Genomic DNA, 19,933 nt, shown 5'->3' on the forward strand with positions numbered 1-19,933 from the left:
CTACATAAGACGGATGTGAAAATGCATAGTCCATGGTCTCGTGCCATAATATGATCTTCGCTCGGTAATAGATTAACGGCCCGAACGGTTCTGATGATCGGGCGCGATCGCACAATCGCAGGAAACAACAAACAGATTATTACTATGACGTACGTATACGTACCTGATTATTACAACTTCGTGTCTGGGGGGCAAAATTGACATTGTAACCTGTTTACCTAGGTATTCCAAGGTAGTAGTCAGTACTCAAGTACCATACGACCGTCTATGAGGAGAGTGGTTTTGATTAAAACCCGAAAAATAGACCCTTGCAGGACACCTCCACCGAGTACTCCTTGATCCCTGACTCCGACCTACTGTGCACAGTTGTACAAAACATGTCTCGACCCACGCTCCTCCACCGACCGTCCAGCGTGGCAGCTGCAAACAAGACCATCATACTGGTGACCGGTAAGTTTTGCCTCCCCGTTTGAACGCTACTTTGGTCAAAGGCGCGAAACGCTGACCCAAGGCGGTGGGAATGTGACCTTCAGGCGGCAATGCAGGGATAGGCTACGAGACGGTCAAGAAACTGGCACTAGAAAATCCGACGTTCCAAGTCCTCATGGGCTGTCGGGACACCCACAAGGGAGAAGAAGCGGTCGCGTCCATGGGGGCGCCGATCAACGTCAACCCGATCCAACTCGACATCACCGACGACGAGTCCGTCGAGCATTGCTACCTGGCCATCACGCAGCACTTTGGCCGACTGGACGTCCTGATCAACAACGCCGGCACGGGCGGCAGGGAGCTCCCCGCCGACGCGACGCTGCGCGACAGGTACAACTTGACCTACAACGTCAACGTCATCTCCACGGCCGTCTTGACCGACAAGTTGATCCCCTTGTTGGAAAAGTCCAAACTGCCCAAGATCATCTTCGTTTCTTCGGGACTCGGGAGCGTCCAGCGGACGCTACAACGTGGCAAGCCCTACCCCGTCCCGTGGTACAGCTCGAGTAAGTCAGGCGTCAACGGGGTGGCGGTGTACTATGCGAAGCTGTACCCCGACTTCAAAGTCAACGTCGTGTGCCCGGGCCTGTGCGCGACAAACTTGAACGGGGCAGAGTTGAACGAGGAAACGCATCCCAAGCACGGCGCTGTGCGGGTGGCGCAGCTGGTGGCAGAAGGTCCAGATGGGGTTACCGCGACTTATTCTAATTCAGAAGGCACGATACCGTGGTAGTTTGGAGATCGTTTTCATCCTTTTGCCCTATCGTGGTAGCAAAGCCTGATTTTCATCCGGAGTGTCGGGACTGTTCTCTGACGATGCTGTCCTTGTCCTTTCACGCCTGCTTGCAATATGTGATGGCAATTGGTAGCTCCAATGACAGCACATGCCAGCAATGAAGCCAATTGCGTCGTTCTTAAACGCAATAAGTAGTCCTGCTGTCACAAGCATCACGGTCCACCGTTTCTTCCTTTCTTCGTCTGTGAGACCAGGAGGAGGAGGTGTAGGTTGCGTTCCTTCCTTGTAAATATCTCTTGCACGCGGTGTATTGAGGCTCTCCCCGACGCTGGCCAGCTCCAAGCCTGCGGCAATGATCATGACTGACAGCAACGCCAATGGAAATTTGCGGAGCAGGTCTGTGAGGCTCTCGCCGAATAGAACGCCAACGATCAACTTGAGCAGACCAAGGAATACAATGCTGGCGCCAGATCTTGCACCGAAGCGGTACTGAGCAGCAAGACCTCCAGAGCCGTGACAGACTGGCATGGCGCCAAACCAGCACCCGAACAAATTCATTGCGGCGACACTGAGTCCCACAGATGTGACGGAGGGTGTCTGTATCTCTGGCAGCAAATCCGCGGCCAAATGAGTGACGGCGATGATAGAGTTCAAGGTCGTCAATGGTAGCTGTCCTATGCCCGCATCAAGAATGCCGGTTTTCCATTCCGGTGCGGTAGGACTCTGCACGTATGGGTGCCACAGACGAAAGCCAGGCAGATGGTGATGCGAATCCCCACTGACTCGAATTATTGCGAAAATGATGCCGAGGACAAACAGCATCAAGGCATATGGTGTTCGAGGCCGTAGACTGATGGCGAATAGAACAAGGAATGCCAGGATCATCCAGATGTAATTGTCTGCCCAAGACGGTCCTGTCCATGACAGAGAAGCGAGTGCTTTGGTTCCCGCGCTTATGATTAGACTCAAGCCAGCTCCAACTTGAATACCTTTGACCACGGGAGTTGGAATGACGCGGGTGAACCAAGAGAGTAGTCCGGTGATGCTGAAGAGGAGGATGCAGGAGGAGACAAAAATGCCCGCTGCGGCCGTCTGTCCTGCCGTGAGGTCGTTGAGGATGGCGACAGCAGCGATGGCTTTCATGGGTTGGACAGGCAAGGGAATTCCGAAGAAGAATCCTGTCAGGATGTTGTATATCCCGGTGAATATCAGTGTCGTGGTCAAAGATATCTGATGCCCTTCGGTCAGGGCAATGACGATGGGCAGAAAAGTTCCCAGGTCGCCCAATGATCCCGATATTTCCGTAAAGGGCTGCCGGCGAAGAGTAGATAAGTTATGAGCGGCAAGCTGCCGCAGAGACGTTTGACGACCCATGAGGTTTGAGGATATGATGTCTGCGAGTCTGCGATTTCTTTCCAAGGACGGCCGTTGAGTTGGGCCGATGTTGGTATTGGTGGTGTCGTCTTCAGTTGAGCTTGTCTAGCTTGTCTAGAGTACGGAGTAGTCCGATCAAAGTGGTTGCACCATAACGATCCCGCGGTTGCGTAACGTCAACAGGGCCTCGAAGGGATGTAGCTGGGCGAGAACAAATAGTGCTGACGAAGAACTGAACCGTACGTTGTACAGAGGTCTTCAAGATTCAACCTTGCTACGACCCCATTTTATCTTCGGGTTATCCGGAGTGTTCACATGGCGCAAAAGCATATTGCGTAACATTTAGGCGCAAGGTTGTAAACTATTAGGGTAAGTCAAATGCTCCCTTTAGGGGAAGTCCTGTCGTTCTCGTACGAGTGTTCGTGCGAGTACTCTATAGTACGCCGTAAGGACGGGGTTTTCATAGGCCAAGCGACCGAGACAATACCTTCCCTTAGGTACCTATTGTATGGAGTACATACGAAGTATCCGTACTCTGTCCTTGGGACTTGTTTTGGTGGGTGAAATGCACGTAAAAAGCATCGCTGTAAAACCAGAGTGGTTATGGCGGGGTGACCGCCTCCCAATCCATCTACGTACAATTGTACTCCGTACAGGGACTCCAGAGACCTAGGGAGCAGTCGAGGGGCCTTCCTCTCACTATTGTTTCACGTAAGGGCGCGCCGCCCGTACGAATACCCGTGTGCCCGTTACTGTATGGCTGTAGGCTCACCATGCAAGGCTGACAAGGCCCACTAAGTTAGGCGCACTAGGCGCTGGCTAAAGGCGGACGTCACCAAAACATTGGATTCGAAGCGATTGGACAGCTGCACCTCACGTTGCTCAATACTCAGAACCATCAGTTGACAGCACTTTGACGAGTACAAGTTTGTAGAATCCTCGAAGAAAACCGGGAGATCATCCACCTACAATACGAAGTAATTACTCCATCACAAATTGATCTCGTTAATCTGATACCAACTTCAAGCCTGTGCGCCAAATTACATGTCTCCCAGCCATCTAGTACCTCATTGTAGATGAACGCGTAAATTCCAGTGGCTGGCGCATCGTCCACCTTGGAGCCCGTCAACATTGGGCACTCCACCCTCCATTCATTTCTTGACTATTTGCACAACAATCACTCGATCACGACAACCCAAATTAAGCCTCGACGAACTCGTACACAACGACAACGACCGGCCCTACCCTTGTGTGCGGGTGAACCAATTCTGATTTCCAAGGTAAACCGGCACCACCTCTTCCTCCTCGAATGTCGCCCTCTTGATTTCGACCCCGCCTGCAGTCTTGCAGTCTCGAAGCAAAACGCTGTAGGCAGGCAGCCAGCTCCGGGCCGTCCATAACGAAGATGGCTACCAAATCGCGAGCAGCAAACGCTGCTCACACCGCTGGGATCTTCGCAGACATGACCCTTGACGGACCTGAGATTGGGACTTTGGTAGCAGTCGTCGACCGAGCCAAGAACCTTCCCAACCGCAAGACGATGGGTAAACAAGACCCTTACTGTGCCATGAGACTAGGAAAAGAAGCCAAGAAGACAGACACAGACAAAAGAGGAGGACAGACACCGAGATGGTTCGTACAAGATTGATGCATCTTTTGCAACAGAATGCTGACACTATATATAGGGATCAAGAACTCCGCTTCAATGTACACGACTCTCCAGACTATTACAAACTCAAGTGTTCGATCTTCAACGACGATAAAAAGACCGACCTCATTGGCGAAGCCTGGATCAACCTCGAGCGAGTCATCGTGCCTGGGGGTGGGAAGAATGACCTTTGGCATCAACTGAACTTCAAAGGGAAATATGCGGGCGACATCAGAGTAGAGTTAACATACTATGACACAAGGCCGAAACCAGAGGTATCTCCGGAAAGGAAGAAACAGAGAGAGAAGTCTCACTCTCTCGCCAGTGACATTCCCAGCAACTCTTCGGGCTCGCGACAACTAGGCCCACGGGAGATCAAGAGAAGACCACTGCCGCCTGGTCCAGGCGGCTACTCATCGCCAGTCGAAAGGCTGCCTGCGGACGAGCCTCTTGATCCTTGGAACGGTCAAAACTATACCAACAGCAATCCGCCGCCCCGGCCGCCGAAGCAACTGATGCCAGAAACGCCTGACGATGTAGGCTTCGGTTTACCATCCCAGTATTCTCCGGATCCATATGCACTGCCACAACCAGATCCATATGACATACCACCACCGCCATTGCATCACCCACAAGAGCAGCGACGGCCCTCAAACGATCCTTATAATGATAATCAACGACAATCGCCGCTACGGGAGAGTCCTGGCTACGATGATCGCAGAACAGCAACTTTACCGCCGACAACCCAGTTGCAGCCGTATGTCACTGATGAGTTCCCTCAAGTAGAGGCCGGACAGTTGCCCAGCCCTCAGTCACCATACAGCCCGTCAGCTCAATCGCCATATTACTCTCCCCCTTCCAGCAGAACAACTCCCCAAGCAACTCCAACCCGGCCTGTGCAGAGCCAAGGCTGGCAGGGCAGGGGAAGTACATCTCCCACTAAGCATGCTGTGTATCGTGATAGTCCCTTGCGACAATCTATCAGCCAGCATGATATGCCTCGATCAGAAAATAGACACTTCGATCCACAATTTGACGAGGAGGACGCCCCCCCGCCGCCACCACCAGCACATCGTGGTCATATATCCAAATCGTCCGTGACAACGGCCTATCCAGCACCCACTGGACAGGCCTTGCCACGGACTCCAAACAGATATGATTCTGTAGAAGAAAGAAGCCCTCTCCAGAGGCTGGAACAGCAGTATGATCCTTACAGCTCACCTTCCGCAGCAGATCCTTCTCGCCAGCCACCTGCCGACCTAGTATATGGCAGAGCCATCGAAGATGACCACGACCAACCTCGAGCTCCCATACAACAACGAACCCCCGAAAGATACGATGCGTATGTCCCATCTCCGAATGCAAGAGGATCGCCGTACAATGAAAGCACGGGTCATCGGCGCCCCATTTCATCAGGCAACAAGCTGCCAGCCTTCGAGGAATATCAAGGTCGCAGTCCAGTAGACCAAAGGTATGGTGGACTGCCACAGGACTCGTTCCGGCGTTCTACTGGTTACGATCATCCACGAAGAGCACAAACCTTTGACGACTATGGTCATTTCGATGATCGGCATCGTATGTCGGAACCCCCTGTGTCACGTCCAAGGGCCGTTAGTCCGAACCCTCCTCGTAATATCCCGCGCAAATCAATCACACCCACACCTTCCACGCCGGAGGACCGGAGAAAAATGAGTGGAATACCTTATGGGCCTGATGCATATGATGTGCTAAATCCCGGCACGAGTCCTACGGTCGGCGATGATTCCTACAGTTCATCCCATGAAGCAGCAAGACAGAGGGAAGTGGAAAAAATGAGAGATCAAGGTCCCATCATCGGAAACGATGGCCGAGTCATTGACCCTTCCGATCATCTTCCCGCCGATACTTGGGCCCCCGAGCCGGAGAGGAAGAACAGGAAACCAGAACATGTCATCAGAATCCGAACGAGAGAAGAGGCACGCATTCAACAGAATACAGGTTCATCCCCCGCGTCAATGAGACCTCATTCAATCGCAACGTCACCACACCAACCATCGCCCGGGGCTCCAGCTTCTTCCCCATACCAACCTTCACCTACATCAACATCAATGGAGCCTGCGCCCCGAGGAGAGCCAGGAAGTGCACGAAATAGATTGAAGAAATCCATGCCTACTCGGCCGTTGCCAGCACAGCCGTACCCTCATGCACAGACTAGCCCGGCCGTAATGACTACATCTCCTGATGCAAGACCAAGCCCACCAAGTCAACGACATTCAGCCCATTCTTCCCCCATCCGTCCCCCACAGCGGCCACCATTGTCTGAGTACCAGGCTCCTGCTATGTATGACCACGGTTCACGTGGTGGACCCAATTCCCACGACTATCCCCCAACACCAACGAAGCCTCCTCATCACAGACCAAGCAATTCCATGGACTATGGCGGGTATGGTGATGATAATTCGCTTGCACTGGAGTTAAGCACGATCGATATTGGACCTTCAAGGACAGGCAGGACCTCCTTGAGACCAGTCCGTGGCTATGGTGCATATTGAGGCGCCTTTGACGATTCTTCTCCAGGTTATTCTCCCTATGTACACGGATCTTCAGGATCTTCAGGATCTGGCGTTGGCTTTTAGTCCTGTTACCTGGCGCATCTGACCAAGGAAAAAAATTGTAGTATAATATTCGAATCGCACATAGATCAAACTGGCCGCAAACTGGCGCAGAGATGAATGTAAATGGTTTTGCATTTTGCTGGTCCAAGAGGATTGAAACCTCCCCAGCACATTATTTGCCATTGCTTCCTTTCCTACACTGCCTTTCTGATCCTGATTGGCCCTTTGACGTCGTCCATGCCTCGTCCGGGGGGGATGACTTGACCTCTCTGTAGCACTTGGACCTCTCCTCTGTCGCGAGCCTCGAACGCCATCTCACGCAGACGAGGCATGAGGTCATGCCAGTCCGAGGTCCCCAGTCTGGCGAGGTCTGCCCGTGACAGGGACCTGGCTATCTCAGAAGGACACAGAGTCTTGGGATACTCTCGATGTTCGACGTGTTGTGAAAAGACGACGGAGAGGTCGAAGGTTATTTCTTGTTTCTCCTTTGTCGAACCTGGATCAGCAGTGTCGACCATTTGTTTGTTTGTTGTTATTCTTGGAAGTGTTTTGTAATGTGTGATGCACTGAGTTATGATATGTACTGTGTGAACATAACTTGGGTGGACGGGAGAGGGCGGGGCTTGAGAGGGAGGGTTCTCGATATTTATCTTTTGGAAACGTCACCGATGTAAGTCGAACATATCACTACACCACCTTACCTTTTGTACTTGGTACAATGTACAGTGTTACTACGTCTGGTATGGGAAGTGGACATAGACCTTTTTGAGGACAGTTAAAACTGAACTTTGTCAATTTCTACTCTGAGATGTCTCGTCTGTCAAATTCTGTAAACCTATAGTCTGTATACACCGTACGCTTGTAAGTGGCAGACCATGGCAAATGGTTTGTGTACTGAGAGGTCCAGGTGAAAATCATCAGGGAATATGACCGGCATTGGAGGTACAAGCCTTGATATATCAAACGAGCTGGAAGGAAATTTGCAAGATTCAAGCGACGGGCGAAAAGAAACGAGTAAAAATAGCAATGCTCAAACTCTGGAAAGCGTGGTCAACATTGAATCTTTTTTGTCATTCCATCTTGAGATATTTTTTTGACCCGTGGCATGCAAATCATGCATGGTGTTTGATCAGGATAACTTTGACGATCCACGATGGGCAGGGTGACCCTTTTCTTGTTTTTAACTGGTCTCCTTGGCAAGAAAATGTTGTAGGAATCATAAAAGAGCCCATAACCGTTCATTGTGGATTGAAAGACCACCTGCGCCCAGTTTCGTCAAGTTCTGTCTAGAAAGAGAACGCAAAGCGAACCCACGAGCCACTGTTGCTCGCTGCTGCTGCCTTCCATCCCATTTTGCTCTCTCACGCACGCACCCAACCACCCACCCACACACACCCACAATACACCAGTGGTAGACGTGTCGCCATGGTCCTGGTACGCCTACACCTTGAAACCCTTTGATCGTCTTCGTCCTCTGGCCTTTTCGAACTTGCGACCCTTGCTCTCGACGTACGGCTTCTTGTGCTTGTGGGGGCCCATGCCGAAGTGCTTGACGGCCTCGCGGGCGTTCTTGGGGCCTCGGAGCAGGACGACGTTGCTGCCGGTGGGGTGCCTCATGGCGAGCTGGTCGAGGGTCATGCACTCGCCGCCGGCCTTTTCGATCCTGGCGCGGGCGGTGGCCGTGAACCGCAGGGCGGCGACGTGGAGCTCGGGCACGGTCATGAGGCGGTCGTCGTCGGTGACGGTGCCGACCACGGCGATGGTCTTGTCCTTGTACGCCTTTTGCGCGCTCTCGGTGCTGACCTTGCTGGCGATGCGGGAGATGGACATGGGAGGGCGGTTGATGCGGGACATGAAGAGTCGCTTGAGCACAACCTTGTTGAAGTTGGCGTCGGTTCGGCCTGAATTTGGGACAATGTCAGTTTCAATTTTCCAACAATCTCTTTTCCTTTTTTTGGAACAGGCATCATCTCAAGGGCAGGGAAAAATCACGTACGGGCAAGGAAGCGGTACAGCTTCACCAAGAGCTTGAGGTAGACATTGTCGCTCTTGGGCGCCTTGCGGTGGCTGCCCTTGACGTGATGGCGATCGAGGTCGATACCTGTATCATTGATGTCAGCACACTCGACACAGTCCCAAAATCCAAGCAAGAATCGCCATACCCATGATCGCTGTGTTTGTCGGATTGAGTGCTGGATAGACAATGTCGACTTTCAAATCGCAGGGTCGAAATTTCAAGCGCAGAGCGGAATTCGTGGGCTCCAGACTTGCCAAGATTTGTCTGGCGCTAACAATATCAATGCCTTGGCACAATCTCATCACGTGACCAAAAACGTTCACTACCTGAGCCCTCACGAAGCAAGCAGTTGACCAGGAATTCTTACTACATGTTATTTGGCCAGATTGAACATCTCAAGTCGTGGGCTTATTTATTGGAATCTGTATAGATTCTGTTCGCTCCAAGGCTTGTCTGTGATATTTTATGACTCCTGAAAAATGCTGCTCCTGTTCTGTCTAAGCCTCCCAATCCTACTCCATGAAATGTCCACCAATTCCAATACATATTGGAGATACAGCGATAGTCACGCTGCGGCAACTCGCAAGGCTGTGTGAACTCCATTGTTTCCTGTAAGCACGAAAACACCTGTCCGAGTCTTCCCTGGATTCTAAAATTGATAGAGAGCCACGTTACACCGGATGTGATTGTGAAATTGAATCAGACCGTCTCATATAGGGTCTGCCTTCGTTGGTGCCAAATCAACCAAGAAGTCCCTCGTCATTTCGAAACTGAGCCAACTGCTAGCCATGCTAGGAGCAACCTTCAGTAGATTGGGCACTATGCCCTTGTACAACCCCATGATCCCCTCCTGGGAGACAATGGTCCGAATAGCATCAAAGATACCCTTGTATTGGTAGCCCATGCCTGACATGGAATTGATTTGGAACCGTCGTCGGAGTACGTCGAAGGGATATGTGCAAGTCTGAGCCACAGCTCCCGAAATCGCTCCCGCAGCGAGCTTGCGATACCAGACGGGGTGTTTCTCACCAGGCTCGGTGAACCAGCCTCGAACCGACTCGTACACCATGAAGTTCAGACCAACATATGGTGCAACGCCGGCCACCGTGGGAATAATGCCTCGATAGAGGCCAAGCACACCACCTTCATTCTTGTACATGTTGATCATTGTCTGCCACATGCCAGGCAACTTGCCCTCGTGTTTCCCGAGTGCGGCAAACGAAGCCGACTGGATTGAAAGTCGCGTTCGTACGATGTCGAGAGGGTATGTGAAAGTAACGGATGTGATGCCAGCCAAGCCACCACATATTAACCGTCGAATAGGGTCGAGATCTGCGCCGGGTGTACTTTCGAAAAATCTCTTGTAGGCATTGTAGGCTCCGAACTGCACAGCCGAATAAGGCACAATGCGTACGCAGTTGGTGCCATTCCCCCTCATAAAACCCCTCCAACCCTCGTCTGTGTACATTTTTCGCAGAGCTTTGGAGATGGACATTTTGTATTCATTGCGACCTGCGCTTTGTACTTGATAAAGAATCTTTAATCGTTCCAGGGGTGATACAACGGTCCGCGAGACAGCTCCAGCTACACCTCCTGCACAGAAGGCAGCTGTGAAGGGGGTTGAGATGAACTCACGCGACCGCGCAACCAGGTCGTTCGTTGACATGGCTGCAGGAGCCTAAACACATTAAATCATGCTCAAGATACGGTCATTACATGGGACACCCACCTCTGGTAGATTGGGCAAGTTGCGAAGCGGAGAAGATGTCTGTCCAAGATTACCGTTCACTGTTGCAGGCTCCTTCTCTCCTAGCCTCATGACTTTGACGCGCTTTATGCGCAGATATTGAATGCGAACAACACAGTAAGGCGGTCTGCTCTTCGGACGCGAGAGGAGAACAGGGGTACGGCAGCACGACAGGGAGGGTTCTGGATTTGCCTGAAGCTGTGGAGTCCATGGAAATTTTTCACAATCTTTGTTTGTAGGAAAGCATAGTGTGTTGTTACAATATCTTTCGCTCAGGCATGGACACCCATCGTTTCTTGGTCTTTATCAATCGTCGAAAGCCTTTCGGAAAAGTCCTCTCGTGTGGAGGATGAAGTCGTCAAGGGACAGGGAGAGATAGACGGGAGAATCCGGGCGAGGGGATGGAGGACCACTGAATTGGAGATGGAAATCTGAACAAGTCGTCGCAAGAAGGGAAACTTGAGAAGAATAATGCCACGGTCCAGCTAACGCAGATCGAGGTGTTCTGGTCACAGAATTGCGATGGGTGCAGGGCGATCTTTTTTTCCAGCAGATCTGAGACAATGTTTGACCACGAGAGCATCAGACCAGCAACCATAGTTCCAGGTCTTTTCGGCTCACTGGTGCTGGGCAGCCCTTGTACGAAGTACTGTACAGCCCGCAGTCATGAGCCTTCCATTCTCCCTCCCCAATCGCATTGGCCGCAATTTATCCGCCAAGCCTCAGTTCTATTTTGAGATTAGCGGCGTTTGCCTCAGAACCTGCAGCTGCAGCCTTCTTTCAGTACTCGTACATGTTGTCTCTCTCCTTCATCCATCTCACACCCCCATCATCTTCTCATATCCAGCCACCCATCGCATCGTCATTTGTGGCCTCGTTTTACTATCGATCGTCAACACCTGACTGTGAACAGCCATGTCTTCACGATCAGGCACCACCCTCTATGTGACTGGCTTTGGTCACGGCACTCGTGCCCGTGACCTCGCCTATGAATTTGAGCACTATGGTCGACTGGTCAGATGCGATATCCCAGCTCCCCGAACCGCCTCCAGCCGACTGCAAGTCTTGGACCTACCCTGTTTATACATCATCAGTGCTGACGCCTAACTAGCTTCGCCTTCGTTGAGTACGAGAGTCGTCGCGATGCCGATGATGCTTACCACGAGATGCATAACAAGCGCATCGGTAGAGACGATGTGCTAAAGATCGAGGTACGTGGCCCTGAAAGAATATCGTTTTATACTTGAGTTGACATAGAATTTGCAGTGGGCTAGGACTCCTCCCTCCGCTACCTGGCGATACGAAGCTGGACGAGGCGGTCGTGAGCGACGTGATCGAAGTCCTCCCCGTCGCAGCTACCGCTCGCCTTCACCTCGTCGTCGAGACTATTCACCTCGCAAGGACGATCGTCGAGACCGCGACCGTGATCGTGAGCGAGACCGCGATCGAGACTACGATGACCGTCGCCGCTCCCGCAGTCCGGCCGATAGAGATCGCGACCGCGACATGAAAGATGACAGAGATCGACGTGATGAAGATCGTGATGGAGCGACCGCAGAGGACCGCAAAGGTACGATGGATGTTGACACTGTTGACCCCTGGAACTGAAGCTGACACCCGCATCAGCCGTGGACTCTCCTCCTCCCGCACATGACGAACTCGATACCGCCGAGTAAACATGGCATTGTCCTTCGACTGATTGTGTTTCGTTCGATAAAACTTGGTTTTCGGAAAAAGTGCTATTGCTTGTGGAAAAGACATGAGGTTCTTTCTTTTTCTACCATTGACAGCTTTGCCTTGATCATTTGATAGCAGAGCCAACCTGAATGATGTCAGGCAGATATCAACAGTGGCTGAAATTGACTTGACTTGAGGTTAGACCGACTTCGAGCGAACGATACGAGATCGATCTTGTTCGAACGAACGGGTACCGGGCACTGCCAATACTTCGATAGCATATCCTGCTCGATCGAGAGATATCGACCTCGAGGCGCAATATCGGACGATATTTTAACACGCATTCGTCGCCGCTCTTCCTGCTTCCTTCCTCCCTTCCTCGGTCCACCGTCAACATCAATCCCAATCATCTTCGCCATTGTCGTCCCACGTCGTCGTTTCGCGTTCCGCCGTCCCTTCCACGTCGTAACCTCGCAATCAACATTCCATCCTTCGATATCTTAACTCGCAGTCTCACCAACGACATCTTCCACCGAATTTTGGCTCCATGCCCGATAGTATTCGTGTCGAGAACTAACCATCGGCAGAACCGGCCTGTTTTTCCTATGCAGCTATGATTCGTCTATGCTGCTTACGTCTCATCCGTTTTCATCCGCTGATATTCCTTCTCGTCTTCCATTTTGTCTGTGAACTCATTGTAGGGCAAGAGCTTCTAGCCCTAGTCATGGTATCTGGACGCGGTCCAGAATTCATTAGGGCTAGGGCACTTCGGTAGGTACGATGTTATTCTGACTGGTTCATAAATGTAAAAATGATTGGCCCCAAAGGGAAAAGGAGAAAATCTTGTTGGCCAAGTCGACTTCAATATTGATCTTGGTTTTGTGGAATATACTCTATGTCTGCATGTTTGTTTACAATACATATATGGACAGCGAAGTTGCTCTCCTCCACCGTCGCAGTCATCGTTTTCTTTACAGAGTAGATACAGCGATGTTTTAGTACATATCTCGTGCCTGTTCGAGAGTCAGGGACTTCGATGTTTTCTCGGCTTCCTAGCTTCCCCCACACAGGTGAAGGCAAGAACGAGGGTTGCCGAGGGATTGTACCAACTCATTTTTATATAATGTCGATCAAATTGTGGCGAGTCATGTAAGGAATCACAAGCACTGGGGAACAATAGAATTTGATAAAATCTGCGGTCAAAATCCAAGAATGAATTAGACCTCTACAGAACTTCCGATCGATTCCTATTCCAAGAGCCATAGGTGCTTTTTTTTGGTGTTTCACCTATTTTGATCGAACCGGTTCAGAAGCGAGAGCGCCGAATACAGAAACAAGAAAAAAAAATGAAACGACCCTGAAAAGCCCATGCGTTTTCCTGCCCATCCTCGTCGTCGTGGACCCGTATCTAGTTCTTGCGCGTCAACTTCAAAACTCCTCCACCACCCACCCTCACGAACCAGTCGGCTGGACTCATCAATTCTTGACTCGCTTAGCGACACCAAGGGGCTTGCGGAATGGGATGATGTATTCGGCCACGATCCCGTCGACCTCGGCCAGCGTGTCTCTTGCGTGGTGGCGACCGTAGCCTTCGCTGGGCGGCAACGAGCGCTTGTAGCTGAGTGCCGGGTACATGTTGCCGGTGCCGCCGCGGTAAAGGCCTGCCGCGACGATGCTGGCGCTGACCATGGTCGGGTTCGAGCCGGTGGGAATATTGCCACGACTGCTGTACATGTTGCAGGTATTGTCATTCATGAAATGCCACATGCGGCAGCCGTTGTCACCGTTGTGGTCATTGTAAAAGGCGCAGAGTCGCATGCAGTCGTCGGCCGTGTTGGGCACCCCCATGTTCAATCCCGCCGCAACGGTCGCAGTGTTGAGCAGGCTCGAGCTTGTTACGCCACCAACAGTGTAGTATGAGTAGCCCAGGCAGGTCAACAACCAAATATCCGCGAGGCCAATCCGGAATGTATTGTCCGAGTGAACATGGCCGATGAATGCTCTGTCGTAGTAGTTGAGGCTCCCTCCACCACAGAGGTCCAGATTGTACAGGCTGCTTGGCGCTTGCATGAACGTGGCGTCGGTGACGTTTGGAGCAGTCGGCGTGAGCAGTCTCGCAGACCGAACACCATTGAGAACCACATTGTTTGGGAAACAACTGTTGCCTGCCACGCCACTGTTACAAGACGCTTGCGAAGTGTATAGCGTGCATTTGTTGTTGTTGTTTGTTTCCCACTGGACAATTGTGCAACTGCCTGGCGTGTTGGCGTTGGCTGTCGTGCAAAGATCCATGCAGTACTCGAGGGAATTGACGTTGTTTACGGCTGAAGTGGTGGTACCAGCAAAAGGCGACATGAAACAGGCGATTTCGTAGACAACGGCGGGGTTGCTTGATAGCGCGACCTTTCTGTAGTTGTATGCTCCAGCTCGAATAGGATACGTCGGTATCGTGGATCCGACATTTGCACTCGCGCATAGTGTCCCAGACGCAGCTGAGCTTGCTGCGGAGGCAAGATAGTATGTTGATGCCAGCGAACTGTAGTTGGGTGGAGTTATATAGACAGAAGTAGCCGTGGTGGTCGTTGACGTCGTTGAAGATGTTGTAGTAGTTGTCGTCGGGCTGGTGGTCGTCGATGTTGTCGTCGTGGTCGTGGTCGTTGATCCTCCCGTGGTCGTTGTGGTCGTCGAGGTTGTGGTACTGGTCGTCGTTGTAGTGATTGTCGTGCTCGTCGTAGTCGTACTAGAAGCTGTAGAAGTAGTTGTTAGCGATGTAGTGATACTACTAGAAGAAGATGAACTGGTAGAAGAAACAGATGACGTCGTGGTAGTGGTGGGGGAAGTTATCGTCGTTGTCGTCGTGGCACTACTTGTTGTGGAACTGGTAGAAGTGGTACTTGAGGTGGTGCTCGAAGTCGTACTAGAACTTGCACTTGAGGTACTTGTACTCGTTGAGCTTGTGCTCGTTGTACTTATGCTCGAAGTTGTGCTTGTTGAGGTTGTACTGGTACTTGATATAGAACTCGTTGGACTTGTACTTGTTGAGCTGGAACTCGTTGGACTTGTACTCGAAGATGTGCTTGTTGAGCTTGTACTAGAACTCGTTGGAGTTGTAGTACTGCTCGATGTGGAACTAGTGCTTGTACTTGTAGACGTACTCGAAGTGCTCGACGAGCTAACCGATGTCGTTGTTGAAGAAACTGTAGTACTTGTTGAGCTTGTTGAACTAGGACTACTCGTTGTGCTACTTGTAGAAGAGCTTGAAGAAGTGGACGTACTCGGAGTTGTAGTTGAAGAGGTTGACGAAGTGGTATCGGCCGACGTTATAGTACTTGAGCTTGTCAATGTAGAAGTCGTCGTACTTGAGACTGTGACTGTAGAGGTCGAGGTGCTTGAGCTCGTAACTGTAGTAGTGCTGATTGACGTTGACGAACTTGAGGTCGAAATCGTGGAAGCTGTGCTGGATGATGTTGACGTACCTGAGCTCGTAGTTGTGCTAGTTGACGTCGAGGTGCTTGACGGTGTCACAGTAGTGGAAGTCGACGTACTTGAACTTGTAACTGTGGAAGTCGTGCTCGTCGAGCTGCTCGTATTTGGTCCAGAGGTAGTTGATGTAGTCGAAGTCGAAATTGCAGGAGTCGATGCGCTCGAGCTCGTGAACGTAGAAGTCGCAGTAGTTGACGACGTCGAAGTGCTTGAGCTTGTTACTGCAGAAGTCGACAAACTTGAACTCGTGCTTATCGAAGTTGTGCTTGTAGGCGATGTCGTCGACGTACTTGAGGTGGTTACAAGAGAAGTCGATGTACTTGAACTCGTACTCGGCGACGTTGTTGACGAACTTGAGGCTGTCACAGGAGAAGTTGATGTAGTTGTACTCGTGCTGACCGAAGTGCTTGAACTGGTTACAGGAGACGTCGACGACGTACTTGAGCTTGTTACAGGAGAAGCAGATGTACTTGAGCTCGTAATTGGCAACGTTGTTGAGGTACTTGTGCTTGTGACCACAGAAGTAGGACTGGTAGACGAGGTTGACGTACTTGGACTTGTGATTGGAGTCGTTGAACTTCCCACTGACGTTGACGTACCTGTAGTTACAGCTGCCGTTGATGTACCTGTCGTACTGACCGTAGACGTGCTAATTGCACTAGTTGTGGTCGGGGGCGACGGTACGGTGGTACTCGTGGAAGTGGGCGCTTGAACCGATGTAGTCAGGACTGTGGAAGTCGACGTTGACGTGGCCGCAGTGACCGATGTGCTCGCAGCTGTTGAGCTAGTGACCCCTGGGTTTGTCGTGCCTAGAAAGTACTTTATTAGAATTTTGTCTTTTTTTTGGAGCAGAGTTTGAAAACATACTGCTAGACGTGCTAGAAAGAGGATTAATCACAGTCGTGGTCGAGCCTGTGTAAATCAGTTAGTCACGTCTCAAACTGCACAAGTCAGATGCTTTGTGATAAGGGCAGAAAGCCTCTCCACGCAATTCTTGGACACCGGCAAATTGACAGGACTTGAGATTTGTAACGTACCAGAAGTTACGACAAGTGAGCTTGTGGTGGTAGAAGGCGGAGACGAGCTCGAACTGATCGAACTTGTGCCAGGTGGTGCCAAAGTAGTCGAAGATGTCGCTCCCACTGTGGTAGTGGGAGAATTAGATGCGCTGGTCGATACAGCGCCATTTGAGGACGACAACGATGTTGACTGTGCTGGGGGTGCACTGGAGGAGCTTGTGTATGTAATTGTATTAGACGTACCGGAGCTTGTACCTGCCGCCACCGACGAACTGCCAGATTGAGAGGTGAATTGTGGCTGCGTCACACTTTGTGTTGTTCCCGCTGGCGGACTCTGCGTAGTTACAGCTCCTGGAACGGAAGTCGTGGTCGTGGGAGGCGGTGCAGGCACGGACGACGACGTTTGTGCAATGCTGGATCCTGTAGATGCTGGCGAGTTCGTGCTTGGTCCTGGTACAGAAGTTGAAGCTGCAGGGAGCGAAGACGTCGTTCCCGACGGTACACTGCTGCCAACAGGCGAGGATGTGGTGCTTGTGAAAGGGGAAAGAGTGGATGAGGGAGAGGAGGACACTATACCTGCTGAAGTACCGCTCACGGTACCAGGAGTCGTGCTTGTACTCTGGCCAACCACCGAAGTAGTGCTTGGTCCACCAGCAGGTCCACTGCTCGTTCCAGTTGCGGAAACCGCAGGGCTAGTTTGGCTTCCAGACGTTTGACCTGTACTGGTAGCGACTATCGGTCCTGTCGAACTAACCACTACGCTCACGCTGCCACTGGAGCTCGCTGCTGGACTGCTGGTGCTGCTGGTGCTGCTGCGTTGTGCCGTGGTTGTGGTAGGCATGACCACGGGTGGTGACGTAGTGCTTGATGCTGGCATTACCGGGGTTGTACTCGAGGCAGAGGGAGGCACTGCAATTGTTGTGCTGCTTGCTGCAGGGGTGGCTGCCGATGTACTTGAGACGGGAGGAGGTACTACTGCGGTCGTACTGCTTGCTACTGGAGTACTGACTCCAGACGTTGGGACACTCGACGGCGGCGGCGCTTCAGTTGTTTGACTTGTCTGGACTGGAGTATTCGAGTCAGTCGGCGCAGCTGTCGTCGAATCAGTAGTGCTCTCTTGGGTTATCGATGATACTTCGGAGGTGCTGATGTCTGTTGCCGCGCTTGAGACAGTTGTCGTCGTAGAATCTGGAGGTTCCATCGGCGTGGTGGTGGTTGTGGTGGTCGTCGTTGTCTCTGTCTCCTCGGTCGAGGTAGTAGAAGTCATCATTGTCGTTGTTGATGACCCATCGTCCGGAGGTGCAACAGCTTTGTTCGTATAGTCTACAGGACAGGCCGCAGCGGCTATGCCTCCAATGATGATTGGATAGCAGTTTGGCAAGGCAGGGTCGGGGAAGCCTGCATATATGTGTCCATCACTACATTGATAGAATGTTGCTGGCCCTTTATCAGTCGAATTCCATCCCAGGATACCATTCTCGAAGAACAGAGTGGTATTGACGTCGTTGGGATATGATTCCGGCGACATTGCCACAAAGATGTCGCTGGAGTTACGTCCAACAGATTCGTTTCCAGCCAAGAGTCGACCAGCCGATAGGAAATATCGAGTAGCAAATCCGCAGTTGTTGCCTGCTTCTCCGTCCTTGCCCTGGAGCAGTCCCTGAGGTGGTGCAGAAGGCAGGACTGAGTCGTCCTGTCGCTTCTCTTTTTGATACTGCATCCCGACTATTCCATACTCCCATTCTTCCTCGTACGCATCTCTCTTGACCTTCGCCCCACCTCCGCCGAACGTAAACCCAAGCATTACCGGTGATGTTGCAGGAATGTCGGTTAGAGTCCCGGTCGGTAAGCCCTGACCTAGAGTTAGGTCTGGTTGAGTTTCTGTGACAGTGACGGTGTTTCCATTGGCGTCTGTGGTAACAATTGTCAGCACGGGTGGAATGGTCGTTGTCGCTGGTGGAGGAGCCACCGGGGGAAAGGTTTGTTGCGTGGTTGTTGAAGCGGGAGTTCCAGAAGTACTCTGCATGGTTGTAGACAGGGTGCTCGAGACGCCAGATGAAAAGGACCCTGGAGAAGCACTTGTGCTGGACCCGGCCATCATACTGCTGGTGGAGGATGTTGAAGAGCTGCTAGTGTCTGTAGGATTGACTGTGGACGTCGTAATAGTCGTCACTATAGTGGTCGAGATATATGAAGTTGTAATGTACGTCGTCGGGGCATTGTTGATCATGATAGTATTGCCATCACCAAAGATGTTGTAAATTTGTGACGCGGATTGGATGAACGAGCTGTAAACGGCCGGCTGCACGACAACGACACTGGTGATCGACGGTACAGGACATGGTCCACCGGGTCCGTAAGTGACTGTAGATAAAGCTTGAGCGGAGGCCACTGCAAAATACAGGGCAAAGTATGGCAAAAGGAGTGTGGGAGCCCACCACATGTTGGGCAAGTTGTGGTTTTGCTGGAAACAAAAACAGTAGAATGAGGACCGCAGAACTCCAAACCAAACGAGTGACTGTTCCGATGAAATGTAAGTAGAATTGCAGACATGATTAGCTTATTAGAACCCCAGGAGCCACGACGCGAAAACAAAACAACCTGATCAGAATGTAGCATTCCAGAGATGTTGTCCAAGCCGACCGCGCTGCACAGACGATGGCGGGAAAGTGTGGCATATCAGACCAAGGGATCGGCGTTCAGGAATGAAGGGAGACCTTTTTTGCGATAGAACATGAAATGCAATCATTCGAAGGACCAAGAGGGTAATGGTCCGGACTCGATGTCCCCTGGATGTTGGTCTGGCCGTACCGCCATGGCCATGCTGCAGCAGAGGAGCTGAGAGGGTGTTGAATCTCAATGTACAATCGTGGCGCCACGCTCAGCTAGAGAAATACGTTCCACAAACATGCTGTTTTGGCATTCTCTTTGTTTCTGGCATCACTGAAAGGTGTTTTACCTACAACTCCAAGGCGCTGTCATTGCGACGCCGAATGAAGAGAGAACTGGGTGAGAGGTTTGGAAAGCCGCCACATACCTGACATCGTGACGCCTCAATGCCAAGGAACAGGTGATAAGTCGTGACCCTGCGGGCTAAATCAGGCACTAAAATGACGCTCACAGCCCTGTCATTTCCCACCTTAAATTCT

The 19,933-nt window shown here is 51.5% G+C and overlaps 8 protein-coding genes across 10 annotated transcripts; 3 read left to right on the top strand and 5 right to left on the bottom strand.

The window, feature by feature from the left end:
* Positions 1 to 263: 263 nt before the first annotated feature.
* On the bottom strand, positions 264 to 2,837 carry PV06_04579 (uncharacterized protein). The gene has a single exon (XM_016405490.1). It carries the CDS (start codon positions 2,597 to 2,599, stop codon positions 1,250 to 1,252), a length of 1,350 nt encoding a protein of 449 aa, XP_016263696.1. The 5' UTR covers positions 2,600 to 2,837; the 3' UTR covers positions 264 to 1,249.
* On the top strand, positions 326 to 1,332 carry PV06_04580 (uncharacterized protein). Its single transcript, XM_016405491.1, has 2 exons — positions 326 to 450; positions 534 to 1,332. The coding sequence occupies exons 1-2, from the start codon at positions 378 to 380 to the stop codon at positions 1,220 to 1,222; spliced, it is 762 nt and encodes a 253-aa protein (XP_016263697.1). The 5' UTR covers positions 326 to 377; the 3' UTR covers positions 1,223 to 1,332.
* A 925-nt stretch (positions 2,838 to 3,762) lies between the features above and the next one.
* PV06_04581 (uncharacterized protein) lies at positions 3,763 to 6,992 on the top strand. The gene is made up of 2 exons (XM_016405492.1): positions 3,763 to 4,231; positions 4,285 to 6,992. The coding sequence occupies exons 1-2, from the start codon at positions 4,005 to 4,007 to the stop codon at positions 6,776 to 6,778; spliced, it is 2,721 nt and encodes a 906-aa protein (XP_016263698.1). The 5' UTR covers positions 3,763 to 4,004; the 3' UTR covers positions 6,779 to 6,992.
* PV06_04582 (uncharacterized protein) lies at positions 6,905 to 7,435 on the bottom strand. Its single transcript, XM_016405493.1, has one exon. It carries the CDS (start codon positions 7,357 to 7,359, stop codon positions 7,036 to 7,038), a length of 324 nt encoding a protein of 107 aa, XP_016263699.1. The 5' UTR covers positions 7,360 to 7,435; the 3' UTR covers positions 6,905 to 7,035.
* Positions 7,436 to 7,891: 456 nt separating this feature from the next.
* Positions 7,892 to 9,230, bottom strand: PV06_04583 (60S ribosomal protein L18-B; the record flags this gene model as incomplete). Its single annotated transcript, XM_016405494.1, has 4 exons — positions 7,892 to 8,742; positions 8,838 to 8,942; positions 9,004 to 9,128; positions 9,226 to 9,230. The coding sequence occupies 4 exons, from the start codon at positions 9,228 to 9,230 to the stop codon at positions 8,282 to 8,284; spliced, it is 696 nt and encodes a 231-aa protein (XP_016263700.1). The 3' UTR covers positions 7,892 to 8,281.
* Positions 9,231 to 9,238: 8 nt separating this feature from the next.
* On the bottom strand, positions 9,239 to 11,256 carry PV06_04584 (uncharacterized protein). Its single transcript, XM_016405495.1, has 2 exons — positions 10,588 to 11,256; positions 9,239 to 10,536 (listed from the first exon to the last, which is right to left on the bottom strand). The coding sequence occupies exons 1-2, from the start codon at positions 10,675 to 10,677 to the stop codon at positions 9,568 to 9,570; spliced, it is 1,059 nt and encodes a 352-aa protein (XP_016263701.1). The 5' UTR covers positions 10,678 to 11,256; the 3' UTR covers positions 9,239 to 9,567.
* A 164-nt stretch (positions 11,257 to 11,420) lies between these two features.
* PV06_04585 (uncharacterized protein) lies at positions 11,421 to 13,478 on the top strand. Its single transcript, XM_016405496.1, has 4 exons — positions 11,421 to 11,663; positions 11,717 to 11,816; positions 11,872 to 12,175; positions 12,232 to 13,478. The coding sequence occupies exons 1-4, from the start codon at positions 11,521 to 11,523 to the stop codon at positions 12,279 to 12,281; spliced, it is 597 nt and encodes a 198-aa protein (XP_016263702.1). The 5' UTR covers positions 11,421 to 11,520; the 3' UTR covers positions 12,282 to 13,478.
* PV06_04586 lies at positions 13,419 to 19,783 on the bottom strand. Of its 3 annotated transcripts, none has more exons than XM_016405499.1 (4): positions 16,803 to 19,783; positions 16,633 to 16,677; positions 15,759 to 16,574; positions 13,419 to 15,029 (listed from the first exon to the last, which is right to left on the bottom strand). In XM_016405499.1, the coding sequence occupies exons 1-4, from the start codon at positions 19,225 to 19,227 to the stop codon at positions 13,759 to 13,761; spliced, it is 4,557 nt and encodes a 1,518-aa protein (XP_016263705.1). In that variant the 5' UTR covers positions 19,228 to 19,783; the 3' UTR covers positions 13,419 to 13,758. The 3 variants fall into 3 exon arrangements, with proteins under 3 accessions (XP_016263705.1, XP_016263704.1, XP_016263703.1); XM_016405498.1 differs by having other exon boundaries at positions 13,419 to 15,479; positions 15,558 to 16,574; XM_016405497.1 differs by having other exon boundaries at positions 13,419 to 16,574.
* Between the last annotated feature and the right edge of the window lie 150 nt (positions 19,784 to 19,933).

The sequence above is a fragment of the Exophiala oligosperma genome (assembly GCF_000835515.1).
Source record: "Exophiala oligosperma strain CBS 72588 unplaced genomic scaffold supercont1.4, whole genome shotgun sequence".
NCBI classification, from domain to species: Eukaryota; Fungi; Ascomycota; class Eurotiomycetes; order Chaetothyriales; family Herpotrichiellaceae; genus Exophiala; species Exophiala oligosperma.